The sequence below is a fragment of the Bufo gargarizans genome, chromosome 6 (assembly GCF_014858855.1).
Source record: "Bufo gargarizans isolate SCDJY-AF-19 chromosome 6, ASM1485885v1, whole genome shotgun sequence".
Classification (NCBI taxonomy): domain Eukaryota; kingdom Metazoa; phylum Chordata; class Amphibia; order Anura; family Bufonidae; genus Bufo; species Bufo gargarizans.
The window spans coordinates 54,129,043-54,148,635 of NC_058085.1; the positions used below are offsets into that span (position 1 = coordinate 54,129,043).

Genomic DNA, 19,593 nt, shown 5'->3' on the forward strand with positions numbered 1-19,593 from the left:
TATAAAAAGTGATCAAAAAGTCACACACACTTAAAATTTGTATCACTGATAAGAACAGATCGTCCTGCAAACAATGAGCCCTCACACAGCCCCGTACACATAGCAACAACAAAAGTTTTAGGGGTCAGAATATGGTTATGTAAAAAAAAAATTCCCTCAAAGTTTTTTTTTTTTTTTTCAGTATTAAAACTCAAGAAGAATTATACAAGTGTGGTATCGTTGGAACCGTACTGACCTGGAGAATGAAGATAACAGGTCAATTATACCGCATAGTGTACAGTGTAAAGAAATTCCCCCCCCCCCAATTCTACCCCATTTGGAATTTTTTACCTGCTCCCTACTATGGAATGCAACTGTAAATGGTGCCATTAGAAAGTACAACTTGTCCAGCAAAAAATAAGCCTTCATAAGGCTATGTCAATGGAAAAATAAAAAAGTTAGGACTATGGGAAGGCGGGGAGTGAAAAACGAAAAAGCAAACATGGAAAATCCCAGGGTCCTTAAGGGGTTAAATGAAGCGGTGGTCAAGCATGTTCCCTGCTGTTCCATTTAAAGTTTATGACACTAACAGTATGTCTGTGAAGGTGACATTCATCCAGGTCATAGTATATCAGTAGTAATAAGTCAGAGCAACTGGACTTGTATTTTCTCTTGGAGACATTTCGCTAGTCATCTGACTGGCTTTCTCAAGTAGAATGACTTGTACAAGGAATCTTCAGCATTAAGTACTGATGGTTCAGTCAGCATAATCTGTTTATCATAATTCACACGAGGTCAATACCCTCATGGAGGTAAGATGATAATTGCATTTGCAGGACTGAGGCTAACAGGGGTGATTAAACTGCCTCGGGAGAGGAGTTAGAACAGTATCTAGAGTCTGCCACTTACAATACTGTTCTAATTCCTCTTCCGAGGCAGTTATATCACACCTATTAGCTTTAGTCCTGCAAATGCAATGAAGATTTTACCTCCACGAGGTCACTGACTGTGTTGATTATGATAAACCGATTATACTAACTGATGCCCAAGACACCAGGAGCTTCGAATTGAGAAAGCCAGTCGGATGACTAGTGAAATGTCTTCAAGAGAAAATAATCAGGTTCAGTTGATCTGCCTTATTACTACTGATGTGGCACTAACAGAAACAGCAGTGGGCTGTTCTTACGTGTTTTTGTCAGTGGGGCACATAACTCCATTCAAACTCCTTTTAGACATGGTCTTGCAGCTGGGTGGAACTGATATTGGGGTTCCCTGTTCTGGACATTGTTGGGTTCTCTGATAAGTGCTAAATACTTTAAGCTGAAACCCCCATTTAATTTCTATGTCTGACCAAAGGGATCTCCAGACTACAAGAGATTTGCTATAGCACTAGCTAGACCAGATTTTCTGAACCAAATGAACGGACTACAGTGCAATGTAAGAAGATGCTAGAAGCCATATATGTGGAAGCACGGGTAATATCTTCACTTGCATCATTTCCGCTTCGGGAAATGCTATACTGTAATGGAATTGTTTCATACCAGGTATGGCATCGGGGGGCAGCTTCCCAGTTGCCAACATGATATCACGGAAATTGAGTGATGCATAGTAGACTTTACACAGTTTCATGCTGGGATTGGTAGTTTGAAAGTTGCGTAGGGGAGATGCAATCCAGCGCAAGGTGGAGAGGTCTCCTCGAGTCAACACATTCACAAAGGCATAGGCTGTTTCATCCTGAGCTTGTTCTGTAGGTAAGAAAATATAATTGTTTCAGACATGACACACAAATGATGGTCTCATCCTACAACAGTGCTTCAAGATCCTCTCCAGAGTGGTTGAATTAAAAAGTTTGTCCATTTTGGATTTTTGCTACAAGGGTTCCCTTATGATAAAGTGCCGTTCATTTCCCTTTTAACACCACCTTAGGCAAAATAAAGTATTACACAGTACCCATTGAAATCAGCACGCTGTATAATGTGTGGACATGTCAGGTCCTCCAGAGCAAGAGACACTCTTCACAGCCATGCTCTGCTCAGGCTAAAAGAGGAGGGTCCTGAATAGGCAGTCAAGGCATGATCGGAGTTATAGTCTCAGGACAGCCTCTGTAACTGGTCCTACAAAACTAAAGCTGAAAACATGGACTCCCCAAGTGAGGGCAATCAGCTTTTCAGTACCTAATGCTGCCCCTATTAAACCTTTAAGTTAAGGCTGCAGATATTAACCCATTGATTCTTGCAAGATTAAATCTGTTCTCTTTTTTCAAAAGTTTGATAATTAGTTAGAATAATACTTCTCCATCAACCTATCAGAGAGGCCCTCAGCAGATCCAGCGTATTAGAATCTCATACATAAATGCTGGCGATCCCATGAATAGCTAGTTACTCACCTTTCTGAAAGGGGATGTGACGGAAAGATCCCCACCTTCCATCTTGGTAGACATTCATCACCAGGTCCTTGCTCTGCTGCTGCTGAACCTCTTTATTGAAGACTTCATATGCATTCACGTCAGAGTTAAAGATGCATCTGGAAATAAAAGGACAAGATGGAGTAAAGTCTGCAGCAAAAGGGATCAATAATTATTGTCCTTTGGCTCAACTCAATAAAGTTTAATTTGGTCAATAATTTTCTCAGGGGTTACCGGCTGTCCACATGGAGATTCAGTCTTAATGGCAGTGCATTCTGGGAAACAATGAGGTCATTTACGAATGCTTTTATGCCAGATTTTGGCATAAAAATAGTTGCGAGACCCTTTTTTGAATGCCCGTGTGGTGTGACAGTATTTAGTTTTTTGCGCCATTCTCGCCACTTGGCGAGGGAGAGGAATGGCCGGGTCTTCACCCCGACACATTTATTATCTTTTACACCTGGAAACAGATATAAAAGAGGAGTAAAAACTACTCCAGTCAGAGATTGAAGCAGTTTTTACTCTAGGCTTACGGACTGCCAGAGCCTCATCATAAATTAGGCGCTTTCTCCACCAATGCAGGGGGGAAACAAAGACCGGTGGAAAAAGCTGTCTTGGTAAATGACCCCCAATGAGGGACATTTACTAAGGTATTTACGCCACTGCAAAAAAAAAACACAAATTATGAAACATGACTCCTGATCAGTGGGGGTCCAACTGCAAGACAACGTCATTTACTTGAATGGATGCCAAAGGGATCTCAGCGGTCACATTATGACTGATCATAAGGTTATAGCATATCCAAGATATGGCGGATCATTTAAAGTAGTTGACCTTGTTCATGTTATGTAAAGTTAAAAGAGTTTACAGGGAGTTGATTACAGATGACTTTTGCACAGGACAGGTCATAAATACCCAGCACCCCCGCCGATCAGCCATTTGAAGAGCCACGGTGCTCCGGTGAGCGTTGCAGCCTCCTCACAGGTTACCAGGCACAGCGCAGTACATTGTATAGCAGATGTGCTTGTTATTGCAGCCCAGGTCTTTCACTCAAATGGGAATGAGCTGCAAATAGGCAATGTGACCAATAAATGTGACGTCACTGGCCTAGAAATCCGCAAGGGTCGGACCCCCACCGATCAGATATTGATGACCTATCCTGGGGATAGATCACCAATTTTGAAAGTCCAGTATTTGGGGTTATACTATACATTGGAAATATCAGATCTTGTCTGACTTACCTTATTCTGTTCCCGCCTGGCTCCTGGCGCAGGCAGTTTACCATTCCAACAATACCAGAGTTTGGTTGATTCAAGACTGTTAGCCATATATGATGGTCTGATGACTCTGCCATGGCTTCCTATTTAAAATGGACCAAATAATAATGAAGAGTCTAATCAAGTAATCATGGGTAAAACTGAACTTTTTACAATGCTTTGACAATGCTTCACCTTCAGGGATTCCACCCATGCACAGTCCATGCTTTCAATTGAAAGGACAGCATGTTTCTTCTCTTGGGTACGTCGACGACATAAGAAAATGACTGAGTTGTAGAAGGACTTTTTCATGGCAACCACGTCCATGTGGGCACTGTCAAACAACTCCTCCCATTCTGCCTGCCAAGATGAAGACATTTCAAAAAGTTCAGGGTATGTATATGGATGTATAAAGGTTAGGCCTGTCAGTATGCATAAGGTCAACCTATATGTATTGTTAAATTACATCAGATGTAACTGTCCTCCTCACAGTGCACCAAGTATACAGTTATCATACCTGGGTAAGGAGGCCATCTTTCTGCTGGAGATTTTGGGTCCTCAAAAAGGCAATGGTCTCGCCTAGAATATCTCCCCTCAGAAGTGTATGAAGCAGAATGAATCCTCCATCCTTCACAGTGGCTGCCATATTGGGGATAACTTGTCTCGGATCCTGTAGCAGATGTGCCGAGCTATTACACACCAGTAGGTCAGCGCCGGTTACATTATTAGCAGGAGCAGTATACGGGTCCCACTGCTCTATGGAAACTCCAGCTTCTTTTAGATTGCCCTCCATTGTAGAGAGGATTTCCAGAGTCCGGTCAGTGGCGATGTAGTCTATCTGCAGCATGGGCTGAGTGTTCAGCAGACTCAGGACATAAGAAGACAGATTCTCATTTCCCGTTAGTGCCTGAGGAGAAGAAAGTAAGAACGACCATCAGTAAGTCAGCTTCTGTACACCATATGTAAGTGCTATTACTGCATTCATGTTCTCGCACACAGAGCAGTAGTCACATGCTGGTGCAAAACTACAACTTCAAGCATGCCCGGACAGCCGCTTGATAAAGCCAATTCACCGGATAAAGAAATGTTAGACGACTTTCTCATATACATAAACAGAGTCAGTGAGACCAAGACTGAGAGGAAGAACAAGAAAAAGAGAAAACAAGAGAGAGACAGAGAGAGACTGAGAAAGAGAGAGAAACAGAGAGTAAGAGCAAAAGAAACTAAGAGCAAGAGATAGCAAAAGAGCATGTGTGCGAGAAAGAAAGCAAGAGAGACTGAGAGAAAGAGAGATAGAGAGACTGAGAAAGAGAGAGACAAGCAAGAGATAGCAAAAGAGCAAGTGCGTGAGAGAGCAAGTGCAAGAGAGAAACAGTCAGTGAGACCAAGAACAAGAGAGAGAAAGAAAGCAAGAGAGACAGAGAGAGACTGAGAAAGAGAGAGAAACAGAAAGTAAGAGCAAAAGAGAGACAAAAAGCAAGAGATAGCAAAAGAGCAAGTGCGTGAGAGAGCAAGTGCAAGAGAGAAACAGTCAGTGAGACCAAGAACAAGAGAGAGAAAGAAAGCAAGAGAGACAGAGAGAGACTGAGAAAGAGAGAGAAACAGAAAGTAAGAGCAAAAGAGAGACAAAAAGCAAGAGATAGCAAAAGAGCATGTGTGCGAGAGAGAAACCAAGAGATATTGAGCAAGTGCAAGAGAAAAACAACGTATGAACGCTTGTGAGCGATCATCTTGCAGTGTAATACTGCAGCCAAGTGCGCAATGAACGAGCAAAAGCTCGTTCATTAAGCCATTGTGATTTTTCCGCATGTGGCAAATCGTGCTGTCTAATAGCGATCTGCCGCCGGCAAACCACTAGACAGCGGAGGAGATCACTGCATGTAATAGCAGCGGTCTCCTCAGCTAGTGAGCAGGCGATTGCCAGGAGGGAACGCTTCTCTCCCGACAATCGCTTGCTCAATCGGTCTGTGTGATACAGGCTTTAGGCTGTGCAGGTGAGTAAGCAGATGAGGGGAGATTTCCAGCCATTGAATGCAAATAACAAATCTTATCATTCACAGACTTGAAGCAGAGATCATGAAAATGATTTTGTTCAATGTCTGTTCAGATTGATCTGTGCTCCCTTTATGTAGCAGATACAATCTGTTAGGCTGTGTTCATATCTCGTCAGAGGCTCTATTTTAGATTCCTGTCAAAAATACAGGACAGTCGAGTGCGGAACGTTGTGCCATTCTGACCGGTAAAATGTTGGGTTTTCTAACAGAAACGCAACTGGTCCTATTATGATCAATTGGGTCCGTCATGCGCCATTTGTTGCTATCAATTGATGGCTCCAGTGCTCCCATAAATTTTTTGTCCTGCTCCTATAGCGGGACAGGTCCATGGAAGTTGTAGTTATGGTGTGAACCCAGCCTAAAATGATGGTCATGTAAACCCATTTATTAAGCTGACAAATTTTCGACTTGTAAAAAACTTACTTCAATAATCTTCATTCTTTGGGGATTGCTGTTCTCCAGAACTATATCCAGGCACGTTTTCAGATGAGGTGAAGTGAGCAGACCGTTCAAAAGCGGATCATCTTGGAGCTGACTGTTCTTCTGGGTTAAAGTTTCCTCCAGTTCAGAGTGCAAGTTTCCATTTAGCTCAAGGTTGCAGATCTCTGTGAGGACATGTAGGAAGCCATGGTCGGGCAACGTGCTCATTTTTATATTCTTTTGAGCTCTTTCTGCAGTTTTGATTCCAGGAATGTGTAGTTGTAATCTGTGCTGGGCCACTTTTGACTGTAGTTCACAGATCTTATCTGGAAGGCAAATAGGATGATGCTTTAGCTTTGGAGTCAGTCAGACTGCTTGGGATCTAGTTGCGGATACCTTAAAGGGGTTGGCAAACTTTTGGCACGTTTTTGGCATATAACCCTCCAGACCAGACCAGCAGAAGGGAAAGCATACTTTTCTGTTCCTAGCCACTGGATCTCGACTCCTTCATTTCCCGTCCTCAGCGGCCTCGCTCAGGTCCCCCACTGTCAACATCTGCTTTGACACTGGTGCAGCCAATCACTTGGCCTTCTTGCATAATGTGACCAACTGATCTGACTTGACTGCAGCAGTGTCAAAACAGATGTTGACAGCGGGGGAACCTGAGCAAGACCATGAAGCAAAGGAGCCAAGAGCAGGTATGCTTCCCTTTTGCAGGTCTGACCAGGAGGGAAGTTTTCCAAAAACCTCCCAAAAGGTGGCCAACCCTTTTAATGAAAGGGTGTCTTCCTCCATTTTCAAATGTGTGGTCACCTCTTTACTGAATTCATTTGGAATTTTTAAAACCCATTTCACTTCTATGAAATGAACAAAGGAACACCAGGGCCCTTCAGTCAGGAAACTGGTGGGATCCCTAGCTCACTGACCTCATGTTATTGTAGTCCCCGACCCTGTTACCTACATCAGTAAATTTACGTTGATCTATGATCTGGTGGACATTGTGGACATCTAGCTCTTTTCCAGAAGCGCCAAGGCTTTTCAATGCGTCAGACATTAACTTATAAGGTAGTTATCTACAGGTGGCAGCAGAAAGACAGTTTTCTAACTTCTGGAGAAGAGCTAATTTGTATACTTTGTCCCAGGGAGCATTGCCTGTAGGACTACCTAACCCAACTGGATATCTGCAAGCAGAAGCAGTACCTTTCTGAGAGATGGGCACATATAAAATATATAAACTCAATTAGTATAGTAAGCGCACACATCAGTACCTGTGCATTGTTGTAGAAGAGAATGTAGGTCATTGACACCTCGTAGACAGTCATCTTCAAAGTAAGGGGTGAAGACAAATCTCTCCAGGGTAGGTGGGGTTTGCTGCTGCTGGCGCCGTGGAGCAATAGTGGCATGGAGGCCAGATATCTGTACCCCTCCAGATGTAATTTTTTCTAGGCATTTGTTCACACCAATAGGAATAGCTGAAATAATAACTATGTTAAATGGTGCCTCACGGTGCAAGAAGATGTCTGGGATCTTTATGCATATATGACTTTTGTATAGTTAGCTAGTGTGTGCTATAATAGTAGCTTTACATTTACTATTTTACCTTTTTTGTCATCTGAACACAAACACACCGATTCCTCATGGGTTGCGGGGTCAATGTAAACCGACTGGATCCTTGTGGGTAAGCGGAGGCTGCGGCCATTTATCCCTAAAATCAGCATCTGCAGCATAGTGTCCAGGTAGGTCACCCAGTTCTCAGTCCACAGCAACTTCCCCTTGTCACCTATGAAACCAAATATTAAAGGCTATGGACACCTTTTGGGGCAGTTTTTTAATCAATGCATTTTTACTCATTTTGAGCTAAAAAAAGAAAAATCTTTTATTTTTTTTTCAGTTGGTGTTTATCAAACACTTTGAACAGTTGTTCTACAGTCTTCACTTTCAGTGTACTATTTCTTTTGTGGCAGCCTCCGAGCTGGGGTTTTTGAGCATTTCCTCCCATTTAGGCCACTCTATTTTAGTGATTTTTCTTTAGTGATGTTTTTGGGGTATCTAATTATTAATTTGTGGTTTTTATACTTATCTGTATGCATGCTGTTTGCATTAATTTTAATCTATTTTTATTATTTGTATATTGTATATTAAAGGTTTTTGCTATTCTATATATCTCTCTGCTGGTCTATTTAATAGTTAACCTTTTCTCTTTTTCTGACTGGGTGAGTCAGTTTGGCATTAAGCACCTCATACAGGAGAGCTGACAGGTGAGCCACCTCCATCTTTGTATCATGTTCTATTCTTGTCCGCATTACGCATTTTATTATGGGGCGGACGTTCCGTTCCGCCAAATGCGGTCAGCACACAACCGGTATCCGTGTTTTGCAGACAGCAAAACTGACTATGGCCCTCAGGGCTAGAGATCGAGCCGTTCGTGCACTTCACTGAAATTGAAGGCTGTAGACCAAAAACTTTTTTATGAAGACTAACTGAAAAAAATAATTTTTAGCCCAAAATGAGTAAAACGCAATGATATAAAAAATGCCCTTGAAGGTGTTTCTAGCCTATAAATGAAAGGAAACAGAAACCTAGAAGATACAAATCTACATATGAATGTCGCAGTAATTGTGACTGTGATAAACTTATCCATATACTGTAAGTTACAGTGACTAGGCCTGGAGGCGGAAAGCACTCACGACCATTCTGTACTCCGCTAACTGATCTCTGCACGGCTAGATCCAGCTCTGCCCATAACTTACCTTTGCTATTGGCTTCAATAATGCCTTGGAAGGTCGGCCCGTAGTCGTATCCTCGCAGCCGTAACTCTTTGTATGCATCCTTGTCTGACAACAAGAAATCCTCTGTCTCTTTGCTATCAATCACGGTATCTGCCAGTTGTTTCTGGAAATCACTTAAAACGTTGTCTTCCATGATGGAAATTTTCCCTGGAAAGAAAAATGATGAAATAGATATTTATTGTATGCATTTATATAGCACTACTATATTCCTCAGCGCTTTACAGACATTAGCATCAAGCTGTCCCCAATGGGGCTCACAATCTAAGGTCCCTAACAGTATGTCTGTGGAGTGTGGGAGGAAACCCACACAAACACGGGGAGAACATACAAACTCCATGCAGATGGCCTTGGTCAGAGTCAAACCTAGGACCCCAGCGCTAACCACCGAGCCAACGTGCTGCCCAAAGAAATACATCTATAGTCTTGGGTAACTGCAAAATGAACACTCCCCTAACGTATTCCTATTATATGTCTCTGTTAATTCAGAAGTGGGAGTAATACAAAAAGAAATCAGGGACACTGCCCCGAGACCACCAGGTATACTGATTATAGACCTCTAACTGCCCTAGACTTGCATTAACCCCCTTTCAGTACAAGACCACCAGGGATGCTTACAAAAACCACCTCACTGCCCTAGACCATCAGGTATAATGACATTATCCCTTCACTGCCCTACGACACAAGAGATTCTGGCATTACCCCTGTAGTCTGCGAGTGCCCCATAATCCTGCATTTAAAGCAGGGGTGCACAACCTTTTCTGGTTGGGGGCCACGTTGTGAACCTGAACCAATTCCAAGGGCCGAAAATAAAACTTAAAAGGGGTATTACCAACTGAAATACTATTTTTATGGCATATTGAACACACAGTATATATCATAAATGTCTAGTTACACTTCTAGTACTCCCATCTAATAGGGAAATACATGAAAGATCCATGTGAGCAGCCACAAGATATAGATATACATGTCTGTTACCAGATGATTGGGGGCCGCACAGAATGGTATCGAATGGTACCGCATGTGGCCCCCGGGCCGCAGGTTGTGCATCCCTGATTTAAAGTATCAAAATGCTCATAATACACTCACTGACAAACAATGAAGGATTGCTGCTAAACTCTGCAAGCAGTTATGTCTCAGACAGATATATAAATGATTACAGGAGTGGACCAATTAGACACTAGGGCATAACACTGCTTCCCCACCACCCTATAAAAAGGCTCTCAGAGGCTACTTTTGGGTAGTGTAACCCTTGATGAGAGATCGGTGCTAGACATGCCTCTACTATGCATTCAAAGATATTTTGCCCAGTTGATAGACTTTGAGAGGGGAAACATCAGCGGACTTAGAGAAGCAGGACAGTCCTTGCGACTAATTTCACGCCATCTAGGCGCCATCTGACCTAGCTGTTAGGAGGTGTTGGGAGCAGTGGTTACATGAGGGCGCGCAGTCAACATACACTAGCAGCTCCCACAGTTTCGTTATCCACCATCCAGACCCCTTCTTTACACACTCCTGTCTCTGCCAGGACTATTTCCAGGTGCTTAGCAGAAGAAAATTTGGTGTCACCGCATCCATTACACTTCCTGCCAATGACAGCCAGCCAGTGTCGGACTGGGGTGCCTAGGGCCCACCAGTGGAACTGACTTTGGGGGCCCACCCTATATATGCAAATATTGCAAATCCATTTTTTTAGCCTTTAGAAAGCTGTTTGTTAGATTTTTCATACTAGCATTTCAAGATCCATCTTTTTATTTTCCCACTTACTTTATCAGTGCACAATGTGGGGGTACATATCTTTTATTGATTAGCCTTTATTATATTTTTTCAGTAAATCTGAAATAGTTTTTCATCTTTTTAATGATATGAACTGTGCAGTAAAAATAACTATATAACTCGTGGCAATACCAAATATGTCCACTTTATTTCACATTTTACCAATTTTGCACTGCAAAAGCATCCTTTATGGAAAAAAGTCAATTTTTTTGCATATCTTTTTCATTTGTCCACCAATATTACCTAATGACGGCTTTTTGATTCCTCTGGTAATACTGCCGTATTGTGAGAAGTCAGGTTACATGAGCACAACAGCAAACCCAAGCCGCAGTGAATGGACGCCTATGTGACACGGACGGCCTGAGTCTGCCAGATTCACTCTTACAGGGCAGGTCTTCCCTCTTGCTCATGGAAAATCACTTCCATACGCTCAAAAAGGGCATGTACAGAGATTGTTCCATTCCATTGTTTCTAATAGGTAAGTGACATTTTGTTTTTGTTTGTTTTTTTACACTATTTCCTGCTCACGTCCAAATTTCTTATAATTCTTCAGAATTTAGTTCCTTATATTACCATTGGAAATTAACAGGATTTTAACATAAATTTTATAAATAATCATAGCAAATTTTTTTGGGTATGTTACTAAATTGATCACTACGCTATAGTCGGTATTGCTATGTGTATTTAGTATTTAGTGTAAAAATTGAGGGCTACTTTTTGATTAGGGTCGACACTTTTCACAAAAAATTACCAGGTTAAGGCCTCATGCGCACTACCGTATTTAGCATCTGTGTCCAATCTGCAGTTTTTACAGATTGAACGTTCTTTTCTTTCATTTCTATGGGGGTCCACCAAAAAAAAAAAAAAAAAGGCTGCACAAAGATGTCATCCGTTCATATCCATGTGGCTGTCCTGCAAATGATCTGTGGTTTTCAGCAGGGGCGTCGTTAAGTCAAAACATTCGGGGCTTGAGCCCGGATGTTTTGTCCAGTGCCCGAATGTTATGCTGGCCTGGTAGCATTTGTTTTTTATTTGGCTATTCCCCACCTCCCCTTGTACTTGTTCCGCTTGCGGGCTGCGCAGGGATGAGTTCAGTCACTTCGGTGTGCAATCCCATCCTGCGGCGCGTGTTCCCGCGAGACCCGCCGCTGTAGGTCACGGGTCTCGCGGGATCACGCGCCGCAGGACCGGATTGCGCTTTGAAGTGACTGTACTCATGCCCACGCAGCCCGCAAGTAGCGGATCAGCGAAACAAGTACAAGGGGGGGGTGGGGGGATGATCTGTCGGGTTGTCCAGACGGCAGGGCCCTTCACAGTAGTTATTAACCCCTTTCAGCAGTCCCCCGTTCACTGAAGGGGCGACTGCTGAAAGGGGTTAATAACTACTGTGAAGGGGGCAACTGCTGAAAGGGGTTAATAACTACTGTGAAGGGGGCGACTGCTGAAAGGGGTTAATAACTACTGTGAAGGGGGGACTGCTGAAAGGGGTTAATAACTACTGTGAAGGGCCTACCCCCCCCGGTGGCGATGGCGGTGTGGCTTCACTAGGTGGGGGCGTGGTACAGTGGGCTTGTGCCCCGGATATTTTCAGACCCTAGCAACGCCCCTGGTTTGCAGACTGCTATATGGATGTGGCCTTGTGCGTGAGACCTTGTACAGGTCATACAAGCTGAATAAATGGTGGGCTTAGTAATACCATGTTTGTTAAAAAACAAATAGCTCTCCTTGCTGTGACACATACTGAACTGGGCACCATTGCTACAATAGTAATGGCCTATAGGCCCAAACACTGCACACTGAGACTTTCCACCTCTGGTGCGATGAACGGGCCTGAATGCCGCTGCCATTTTATCGATTTATTTTAGCAGTGGCGCTCCGTTCAGCGCTGTATGTGTCAAAGGGAAGGAGATCATTTTTATTTTTTTGTATGTATTGTTACACTAGCTTCACATTTGCTTTCAAAAAGTCTGCAGATCACCGTATAATGTATAGTTGGATAATGCTGCGAACTGACGGCAAGTGCGATTTTTTGTCTGACCGAAAGCCAGCCTCTCTGCCGGTGGGATCCCATGAAATTTAATAGGGATCCAGTGGATCCTGGTATTGTCCATCTATGCCAGATATGTCAAGTAGCGTATATAAAAATACATTATGGAATTGCTATTTAAGCAAATATGAACCCACACTTTAATCTAAATTTTATCACCAGTCCACCTACCGCTAACTGTCAGACTGCCATTTTCAGAGACTTCAAACCGTTTAGATGCTGGCATTAGACGAACCTCCAGTTGGACGACTCCTTCAAATGCGAAAGAACAAAGTTTGTATTAAATGTGATAAAATGTATTTATTAAAATTATCATTCATATGGAAAGCAACAATATTCTGAGTCGCTCTCACCAAGGGCTCATGCACACGACCGTAGCCTAAAACACGGATACCGGCCTTCCGCTGAACGGAACGCGGACAAGAATAGGACGTGTTTTATATTTTTGTGGATGCTACGGAATGGACATACGGATGTGGACACCACGCGGTGTGCTGTCCGCATCTTTTGTGGCCCGTTGAAGTGAAAGGGTCAACATCGGACCCGCAAAAAATGTGGATTGGATGCGGACAAAAATACGTTCATGTGCATGAGCCCCAACAGTGGGAAGAGTGGGAAAAGTGCCTTGGAGGCTGGGAGGAGGATTAGCCACCAGGCCAAGTTATCTCCAAGAACTGTAGATATAGGGCTGGGGCACTGAACCTTGCCCTGGATGAGAGCGAGCCTAGCTACAACTATGTCTATGAAGAATATATTAGGGGTACAGACAGAATGGGATCAAAATATAAAATTGGGACATTTATAAAATTATAGCTTGTTAGGGTGAATCCATGTGCCACAGTTTTGTTGCAAACACGTGGATCTCTATCCACCACGTGAGGAGCAGAATTACATAGGCATCACTGCATCAGTGGAAGGTGAGATGACATGCTACTGAGTGGTCACCTGTTTTGGGGAGGATTGTTGCTCGGTGAATTGTAATATCTTCAAATATGACAGGTGTCTGCTCCATGACAACTCCCAAGGATCTGGCTAATGTTCTCCACGCCAAAACCAAATAGCCCGTAGCAGGGTACAGGACCCGACCGTCAATACAATGTCCGACCATGAAAAGATCTGGGGAATCTGGGCTCATATCTGAAAAAAAAACAATAAAAAAACAATAGTGAGAACAGAAAAGATTGAAAGTAAGAAACAGCGCAAGACAAAAACAGCGAGCAGAAACGGAGAAAAAACAAGGTTCAAAGCCCAAGCCTGGAGCTTTCAAGATTATATGAGGGGAATGCATTAATAACAATCATGTAATACCCTGGTGGAAGATTCAGAAGCCCCCTTAAAGGGGTTGTTCAAGAAGACAAGCCCATCCATGGCTCCTATGACAGTATATGGCAGGGATGGCCAACCTGCGGCTCTCCAGCTGTTGCAAAACTACAACTCCCAGCATGCCCATCAGCCTACAGCAGGGCATGGTGGGAGTTGTAGTTTTACAACAGCTGGAGAGCCACAGGTTGGCCAGCCCATATTGTTTGTGCCATCTTGGCAGATAGTAGAGCAGGCCTATCCCCATTCTATGCTGCCACTATATATTGCAGCATAACCTGATGACAGAACCACTTTACAGGCAGCATTTTCTTACATAAAAATTACATTATGGACTTAAAGGGGTTGTGCTGCCTTTAAATGTTATTTTAATATAACTCAGCAAGAAAAAGGTACTATTGTAAGTTACTTTCTGTTATAAACATGATTTAGTTGTGAGATATTCTCTTTACTTTACTATAATGGTGCCCCCTGGGGTTTCATCTGTATAGTAATATACATGGCCACCTATTGAGGTGGTCGTACATGCTCAGTCCCATCCGCCACCTGCCGCCAGCCGTATCTACTGTTAGAAACTGTGTCAGGTAAAGGACAAGAGCTTCAGCAAAATGGACCCCGAGCTGTAAAAAGCAGAGAGCTGCTGTATAAAGGGCACCCTTTGTGTGATGTGATAGGGAGACAGCTACAGCAGCAAGGTCACTTCCCCTGAGTTGTGATAGGGAAAGAGCTACAGCAGGAAGGACATGTCCCCTGAGCTGTGATAGGGAGAGAGCTACAGCAGCAAGGTCACGTCCCCTGAGTTATGATAGGGAGAGAGCTACAGCAGCAAGGTCACGTCCCCTGAGCTGTGATAGGGAGAGAGCGGCAGCAGGAAGGACATGTCCCTGTGCTGTGATAGGGAGAGAGAAGCAGCAGCAAGGTCACGTCCTCTGAGCTGTGATAGGGAGAGAGCTACAGCAGGAAGGACATGTCCCCTGAGTTGTGATAGGGAAAGAGCGGCAGCAGGAAGGACATGTCCCTTGGGCTGTGATAGGGAGAGAGCTACAGCAGCAAGGTCACTTCCCCTGAGTTGTGATAGGGAAAGAGCGGCAGCAGGAAGGACATGTCCCCTGGGCTGTGATAGGGAGAGAGCTACAGCAGCAAGGTCACGTCTCCTGAGCTGTGATAGGGAGAGAGCTACAGCAGCAAGGTCACTTCCCCTGAGTTGTGATAGGGAAAGAGCTACAGCAGGAAGGACATGTCCCCTGAGCTGTGATAGGGAGAGAGCTACAGCAGCAAGGTCACGTCCCCTGAGCTGTGATAGGGAGAGAGCGGCAGCAGGAAGGACATGTCCCTGTGCTGTGATAGGGAGAGAGAAGCAGCAGCAAGGTCACGTCCTCTGAGCTGTGATAGGGAGAGAGCTACAGCAGGAAGGACATGTCCCCTGAGTTGTGATAGGGAAAGAGCGGCAGCAGGAAGGACATGTCCCTTGGGCTGTGATAGGGAGAGAGCTACAGCAGCAAGGTCACTTCCCCTGAGTTGTGATAGGGAAAGAGCGGCAGCAGGAAGGACATGTCCCCTGGGCTGTGATAGGGAGAGAGCTACAGCAGCAAGGTCACGTCTCCTGAGCTGTGATAGGGAGAGAGCTACAGCAGCAAGGTCACGTCCCCTGAGTTGTGATAGGGAAAGAGCGGCAGCAGGAAGGACATGTCCCTTGGGCTGTGATAGGGAGAGAGCTACAGCAGCAAGGTCACTTCCCCTGAGTTGTGATAGGGAAAGAGCGGCAGCAGGAAGGACATGTCCCCTGGGCTGTGATAGGGAGAGAGCTACAGCAGCAAGGTCACGTCTCCTGAGCTGTGATAGGGAGAGAGCTACAGCAGCAAGGTCACGTCCCCTGAGTTGTGATAGGGAAAGAGCGGCAGCAGGAAGGACATGTCCCTGTGCTGTGATAGGGAGAGAGCTACAGCAGCAAGGTCACGTCTCCTGAGCTGTGATAGGGAGAGAGCTACAGCAGCAAGGTCACGTCCCCTGAGTTGTGATAGGGAAAGAGCGGCAGCAGGAAGGACATGTCCCCTGGGCTGTGATAGGGAGAGAGCTACAGCAGCAAGGTCACGTCTCCTGAGCTGTGATAGGGAGAGAGCTACAGCAGCAAGGTCACGTCCCCTGAGTTGTGATAGGGAAAGAGCGGCAGCAGGAAGGACATGTCCCTTGGGCTGTGATAGGGAGAGAGCTACAGCAGCAAGGTCACTTCCCCTGAGTTGTGATAGGGAAAGAGCGGCAGCAGGAAGGACATGTCCCCTGGGCTGTGATAGGGAGAGAGCTACAGCAGCAAGGTCACGTCTCCTGAGCTGTGATAGGGAGAGAGCTACAGCAGCAAGGTCACGTCCCCTGAGTTGTGATAGGGAAAGAGCGGCAGCAGGAAGGACATGTCCCCATGGCTGTGATAGGGAGAGAGCTACAGCAGCAAGGTCACGTCTCCTGAGCTGTGATAGGGAGAGAGCTACAGCAGCAAGGTCACGTCCCCTGAGTTGTGATAGGGAAAGAGCGGCAGCAGGAAGGACATGTCCCCTGGGCTGATAGGGAGAGAGCTGCAGCAGGAAGGACAGGCCTCCTGAACTGTGATAGGAAGAGAGCTGCAGCAGGAAGGACATGCCTCCTGAACTGTGATAGGAAGAGAGCTACAGCAGCAAGGTCACGTCCCCTGAGTTGTGATAGGGAAAGAGTGGCAGCAGGAAGGACATGTCCCCTGTGCTGTGATAGGGAGAGAGCTGCAGCAGGAAGGACATGCCTCCTGAACTGTGATAGGAAGAGAGCGGCAGCAGGAAGGACATGTCCCCTGAACTGTGATAGGAAGAAAGCTGCAGCAGGAAGAACATGCCTCCTGAACTGTGATAGGAAGAAAGCTGCAGCAGGAAGAACATGCCTCCTGAACTGTGATAGGAAGAAAGCTGCAGCAGGAAGAACATGCCTCCTGAACTGTGATAGGAAGAGTACTGTAGGAGGAAGCATGTCCCCTGAGCTGTAAAAAGGAAGAGAGCTGCAGCAGAAAGGACATGCCCCTGAGCTGGCAGCTGTAAATAAATCTAGCACAACAATTGGAGCAATGAATGGGGAGATCTCTGGATCCATGTGAGGTACAGGGCTGGCTTTATTAGAAATGGATTGTCATGTCCTATATGATCACTGATTTTCATTTTTACATGAATTATGTAAAAACCCTCAAATAATATTTAAAATGACTGCAGATTCCAGTTGTAATGCAAATATCCATAGTAAATGCAGTGAATACTGACATACATAACGACACCTGTGTCCTTTACCTATGTTATAGACTGTAGATGACGTAGACCCGCCTGAACCAGCAGGGAAGTCTTCAGGTTTGGGAACATCCCACGTCTGGCTATGATCCCATTGAATGAGGGGGGAGATGAGGGGTGTCCCAGCGGGAACAGGATACTCAACCGGGGGGTAGATGTTATCACACTGACCATTGATTCTGTAGAGAAGGATGAAAAATGACGTGTTCAATCAATGATACAACATGGGAAAAAACATACTGTAGCTTTACTAAGGGGGTATGTACCATAGGGGTAGCCCGGGGATACTATGGGGGCTTTCCTTATACCCGAAGATCCCTGTTTGTCTCTAAAAGAGACTGGAAATGATGTGGGTGGACAAGAATGTGGAACAAGCTCCTGTAACAAGAGGGGTGCACGATGATCTGATCCAGCACCAGTACGAGGGGCCTAAATTTAAGTGTGCCCACTCTCCCCATGGCCCATTGAATCCACAAACTCTACATTTAAAAATAACACATTTATACCCATTTAAATAGGCTTTTCCAATGTTTGTAAGGAAAAATTCCAGATTGTTGCTATGTCCTTTTTTCATTAGTGGGAGGATTGTGTTGGTTGGCTTCAAACTTCTCCTCAAGATTGCCTGGAGAGAAAGAGGAAAAGGGATGTTATAACTAAAAACAATCAGCACTAGACCTTTAAAAAAGCCATGAAACATAAAAAAAAAAAAATTAAATAGAAATGTATATTTTGCAGTACCTCATAGTTGCCAGTAGATGTCAGGGTAAACTAAGCAGCCATTCAGTTAGGCTGTAGTGTATACTGTATAGGTGTTATGTAGCACCTGGGCCACTAGAGGGCACAACATACTTCTGGCATGTCTGTTTTAAAAAAAACTCTTGGGCTGAGTTCACATCAGCGTTCAGCCTTTCTGCTCTCCTGCTCCGTTATAGGAGCACGAGAACGGAAAGGACGGATTTCGCACATAACTGAGCCGAACGGAGCCTACGGACCCCATAAAGTATAATGGGGTTCGTTAGGTTTCCGCTCAGAGGAAGATTTTTGAAGCGGAGCCAAAAGTCCTGCACGCACAACTTTTGTCTCCGCTTCAAAAATCTTCCTTTGAGCAGAAATCTAACGGACCCCATTATAGTCTATGGGGCTGCGGCGAATCAATGGATGTCGTATAACTGGACTTCTCCAAAGCATTTGACACTGTACCACATAAAAGGTTAGTATATAAAATGAGAATGCTCGGACTAACTGGGAGAAAACGTCTGTATGTGGGTAAGTAACTGGATCAGATTGGGTCCCTGTCACTAGTGGGGTACCTCAGGGGTCAGTATTGGGCCCTATTCTCTTCAATATATTTAGTAATGATCTTGTAGAAGGCTTGCATAGTAAAGTATCCATTTTTGCAGATGACACTTAACTGTGTAAAGTAATTAAGTATATATATATATATATATATATATATATATACTATGGAGGACAGTATACTGCTACAGATGGATCTGGATAGATTAGAGGCTTGGGCAGATAAGTGGCAGATGAGGTTTAACACTGACAAATGTAAGGTTATGCACATTGGAAGGAACAATGCAAGTCACCTGTACATACTAAGTGGTAAAACACTCGGTAACACTGACATGGAAAAGGACCTAGGAATTTTAGTGAACAGCAAACTAAGCTGCAAAAACCAGTGTCAGGCAGCTGCTGCCAAGGCCAATAACATAATGGGTTGCATCAGAAGGGGCATAGATGCCCGTGATGAGAACATAGTCCTACCACTTTACAAATCACTAGTCAGACCACACATGGAGGACTGTGTACAGTTCTAGGCTCCTGTAAAGAAGGCAGACATAGCAGAGCCGGAGAGGGTTCAGAGGAGGGCAACTAAAGTAATAACTGGAATGGGGCAACTACAGTACCCTGAAAGATTATCAAAATTAGGGTTATTCACTTTAGAATAAAGACAACTGAGGGGAGATCTAATTAATATGTATAAATATATCAGGGGTCAGTACAGAGATCTCTCCCATCTTCTATTTATCCCCAGGACGGTGACTGTGACGAGGGGACATCCTCTGCGTCTGGAGGAAAGAAGGTTTGTACACAAACATAGAAGAGGATTCTTTACGGTAAGAGCAGTGAGACTATGGAACTCTCTGCCTGAGGAGGTGGTGATGGTGAGTACAATAAAGGAATTCAAGAGGGGCCTGGATGTATTTCTGGAGCGTAATATTACAGGCTATAGCTACTAGAGAGGGGTCGTT

General features: G+C 44.5%; 1 protein-coding gene across 1 annotated transcript in view; it reads right to left on the minus strand.

Annotated features, from left to right (window-relative positions):
* Positions 1-19,593, minus strand: part of FASN (fatty acid synthase) — a 75,120-nt gene that overhangs the window by 17,674 nt on the left and 37,853 nt on the right. Inside the window, exons 15-27 of the mRNA XM_044297363.1 lie at positions 17,845-17,960; positions 17,342-17,517; positions 13,668-13,859; positions 12,894-12,974; positions 8,864-9,049; positions 7,714-7,893; positions 7,382-7,585; positions 6,117-6,439; positions 4,157-4,546; positions 3,835-3,999; positions 3,625-3,743; positions 2,366-2,502; positions 1,521-1,724 (exon numbers count right to left, since the gene is read on the minus strand). Of these exons, the coding sequence (XP_044153298.1) occupies positions 1,521-1,724; positions 2,366-2,502; positions 3,625-3,743; positions 3,835-3,999; positions 4,157-4,546; positions 6,117-6,439; positions 7,382-7,585; positions 7,714-7,893; positions 8,864-9,049; positions 12,894-12,974; positions 13,668-13,859; positions 17,342-17,517; positions 17,845-17,960 (2,473 nt within the window). The remainder of the gene's footprint in view (positions 1-1,520; positions 1,725-2,365; positions 2,503-3,624; positions 3,744-3,834; positions 4,000-4,156; positions 4,547-6,116; positions 6,440-7,381; positions 7,586-7,713; positions 7,894-8,863; positions 9,050-12,893; positions 12,975-13,667; positions 13,860-17,341; positions 17,518-17,844; positions 17,961-19,593) is intronic.